Raw genomic sequence first — 3,103 nt, 5'->3', positions numbered from 1 at the left:
ATTGTTGACACCACACACGTGTGGGGGCGTGCAGGAAAACGCAGCTCAACAGACACGGCGTGAATGAGCCTTAAAGGAATAATGCAAAACATGGTAATTAAAACATCCTAACAATAAAAATAGGTAAAATCGAGTAAAAGTTAAAAATGTTAATTTTCAGTTTGTGGTCATTTCCCTAAAATCAAAAATATGATTAAACCCGTGTCAGGCATTTCCTTTAACAGTGGCCGGCTGTAGCACGAGTCAGACCCTTTGCTTTGGTCAAGCGTCTCAATCATTGTCATCACCCTTCAAGGTTACTTGCACATCATGCAGATCTATATAGTACGGTAGCCTCTAGGGCAGTTCTTGACCTCCTAGGGGGGGGGGCAGTACCTGACCCTCGTGGGCATTCAGAGGGCACAAACTCCTCGCTTTGGTTGTGCAGGTCAGGGCCTTGCTTAATGTACAGCCTGGCAGGTCCAATATCTTAGATGTACTTGGCTTTGCAAGTCTAGAATTTGGATTGAAGATTTGTGATGTTGAAGGCAACAAAACGGTCAAGGAGTAGAGATTAGGTTTGAGGCAGCAGCTGCAGGTGGGGCAAACGGCAGAGAGGGTTAATCATCACCAACGCCCCCATCTACTACCCCCTGCTGGAGGACTCCATTTTGCCAGCAGTGTCAGTGCCGACCTTGGCAGACTTCATCCATAGCACGGGTAATGCTGTAAAACACAAAACAAACAGCGTCAATGAGTCTCCGTCCCTCCGAGATGCTGATTATTATAGAACACGGCAAAGCTCACCAACCTGAACCAAGGGCGGCATACAATAGGAAAGGGGCGGTTTTTAGGTACACAGCATAACATGCTATACCAATGAGCAAAGATCTGTTGCCATTTTAAAAACAGAGGTCTGCGTGCATTTCAAACATAGATGGAATTTGTATAGCTGCGTGGTGGCATCTCTGTACCATATAGTCCTACTAGTAGCCACAGTGCCCCATATACCAGCATTAACTAAAGTGGCAGGGTCCATTTAAAAAGCCCAGGCATAGCAGAATTCTAGGGTGTGCGCATCTCTGCTTGCATGCTCTTCCATGCCTGCATAGCACTTTTTTACCTGGAGGCAAAGTATAAAAAACACCAGTCACATGACTGCCCCTTCCTTGTCCTGCCCATAGGAAGGGTTAAATGGCATGTACACGTGTGACTACAATGACATGCGCCGGCTCCGCAGAATAACATTTCCCAATAATGAATGGTCAAGGAGGGCGGAGGCGTTATGAAGAGGACCAGGGCATGTGTCCACGACAGCCGGTCTCCTAATCATAGTCTTGTGCGACGCTGGGAGTCACGCAGACCAGACGCGCAGCAGCTGCCTTTAGCCCCCAGAGATTACACTTCAGTTGAAGATGATTTCATGACATTCACTCAGTGAGTTCTAGTCAAGCTCGGGGGAATCGATACAGAGAAGATATCGATAGAAAGCAACGTTACTATGAGGACTAAAGCCGGAGATATATGTGGCAATCTGACAGAGTGATCGAACTTTTGTTGAAATTACAAAGCAATCCTAGACATGAAATGATGGCTTCGATCGTCCGGAAAGAGATGGGGTTAAAATTGTGCCCTACAAATCAAACCCAGATCAAACCCAGTGAGACATTATTTCTTCCATAACGTTCCATAAACTGTGTTGGAAGTGGTTAATTGTGATGTCCAATTTGGACTTCACAATTAACCAAAATTTGGTGGTTGGGCGGTAGAGACTACGAATGGAATTAGGTTGAAATGGAGTGAAAATTGCCACGTGTAGGAAAGTCAGTGATAGTTACCTCTCTAGTGGATATCCGGATTCACAGAGGTTCACCAGAGTGTACAGCTGTCTCATGGCGTATTCATACTGCAATGGAAAGTACAGAGTCACGCTTCATGACACAGCTAAGACAATACACTGTTCTATATTAATCTGCTGCACAAGAAAACAATTAGGCCTCATGTACACAGGCGTCTGGGGATTCCTGGGGTAGGAGTACCAGGTGAGTCCGTGCAGATGTGGCTTCTGTGTCATTCAAGTTAATGACAGGGTGACAGCAGTGGCTGTCCACATGCAATCATACATGGTATGTTTTAGGGATGCACCGATATATCGGCGCCGAAACATATCGGCCGAACATGGCACTTTTGGCATAATGCCGAAAGTGCAATTTTCCTGCCGATACATCGTCGCATCCCTGGTTCATTTTCTCCCCGCTGGGCGCTGTTCCAGCGGGGAGAAAAGAAAGTGACAGCCGGCCGAGCGCTGCGGTGGAGAGCGCTGTGAGCGGCCGGCGTCTCCTCCCACACCACTCTGCCGCCCATCACAGTCCGGCAGAGCGGGGTGGGGGCGGAGACAGCGCTGTCACAGGAGGCTGGGCTTTCCTCCCTACACCGCTCGATCAGCCTCCTGTGACAGCGAGAGGAGAGCGGGTACAAGCAGTGAGGGATCAGTGATCGCGGAGTGTGTGTACATAATTGAGGACATGGTATGTTAACTATAGCCTCAATTATGAATGAACGGGAGTGATCTACATCACCTCTACATCACCCCCATTCATTCATAATTGTAGGTATAGTAAACAATGTTCTTATGTTATCAATGAACAGGAACACTCAGAGGATTCCTGTTCACTGATAACAGGGGACACAGAAAAAGAGTCAGAGAGTTTTCTTCCAGGCACAAGCAACTCTCCTGATCTGCAAGTAATCGCAACATGCCGCAGACATATGCAGCCGCTGTCACCCGGTCATTTACCCGAATGGCACAGAGGCCGCATCTATATAGACTCACCTGATACTCCTGCCGTGAGAACCCACAGGTTCTTGCCACAGCAAAACCCCCAGATGCCCATGTGCATGAGGCCTAATTTAGATATCAAACTTCTATACTTCCGAGACAGAATAATGCCTCAGGCCAAGGGGTGGGCTTTGCAGAAACCCCGAGAACAGGCCGGGTTCTATATGCTCACTACAATCATCTTGCTGCCTCAGCAATCTTCTTCTCTCCCCCTATACACCCCCTCCCATCGGCCTGTCTATTGAGCAATAACTTTGTCACTACCTAGGAGATTATATATATATA

The 3,103-nt window shown here is 47.6% G+C and overlaps 1 protein-coding gene across 1 annotated transcript in view; it reads right to left on the bottom strand.

Annotated features, from left to right (window-relative positions):
- Positions 1–422: 422 nt before the first annotated feature.
- Positions 423–3,103, bottom strand: part of LGMN (legumain) — a 29,721-nt gene continuing 27,040 nt past the window's right edge. Inside the window, exons 13-14 of the mRNA XM_018558508.1 lie at positions 1,818–1,885; positions 423–705 (exon numbers count right to left, since the gene is read on the bottom strand). Of these exons, the coding sequence (XP_018414010.1) occupies positions 663–705; positions 1,818–1,885 (111 nt within the window). The 3' untranslated portion in view covers positions 423–662. The remainder of the gene's footprint in view (positions 706–1,817; positions 1,886–3,103) is intronic.

This window comes from Nanorana parkeri, unplaced genomic scaffold (genome assembly GCF_000935625.1).
Source record: "Nanorana parkeri isolate BGI_ZX_2015 unplaced genomic scaffold, ASM93562v1 scaffold344, whole genome shotgun sequence".
Lineage (NCBI taxonomy): Eukaryota > Metazoa > Chordata > Amphibia > Anura > Dicroglossidae > Nanorana > Nanorana parkeri.
This window is presented reverse-complemented; position numbering and strand designations above follow the sequence as displayed.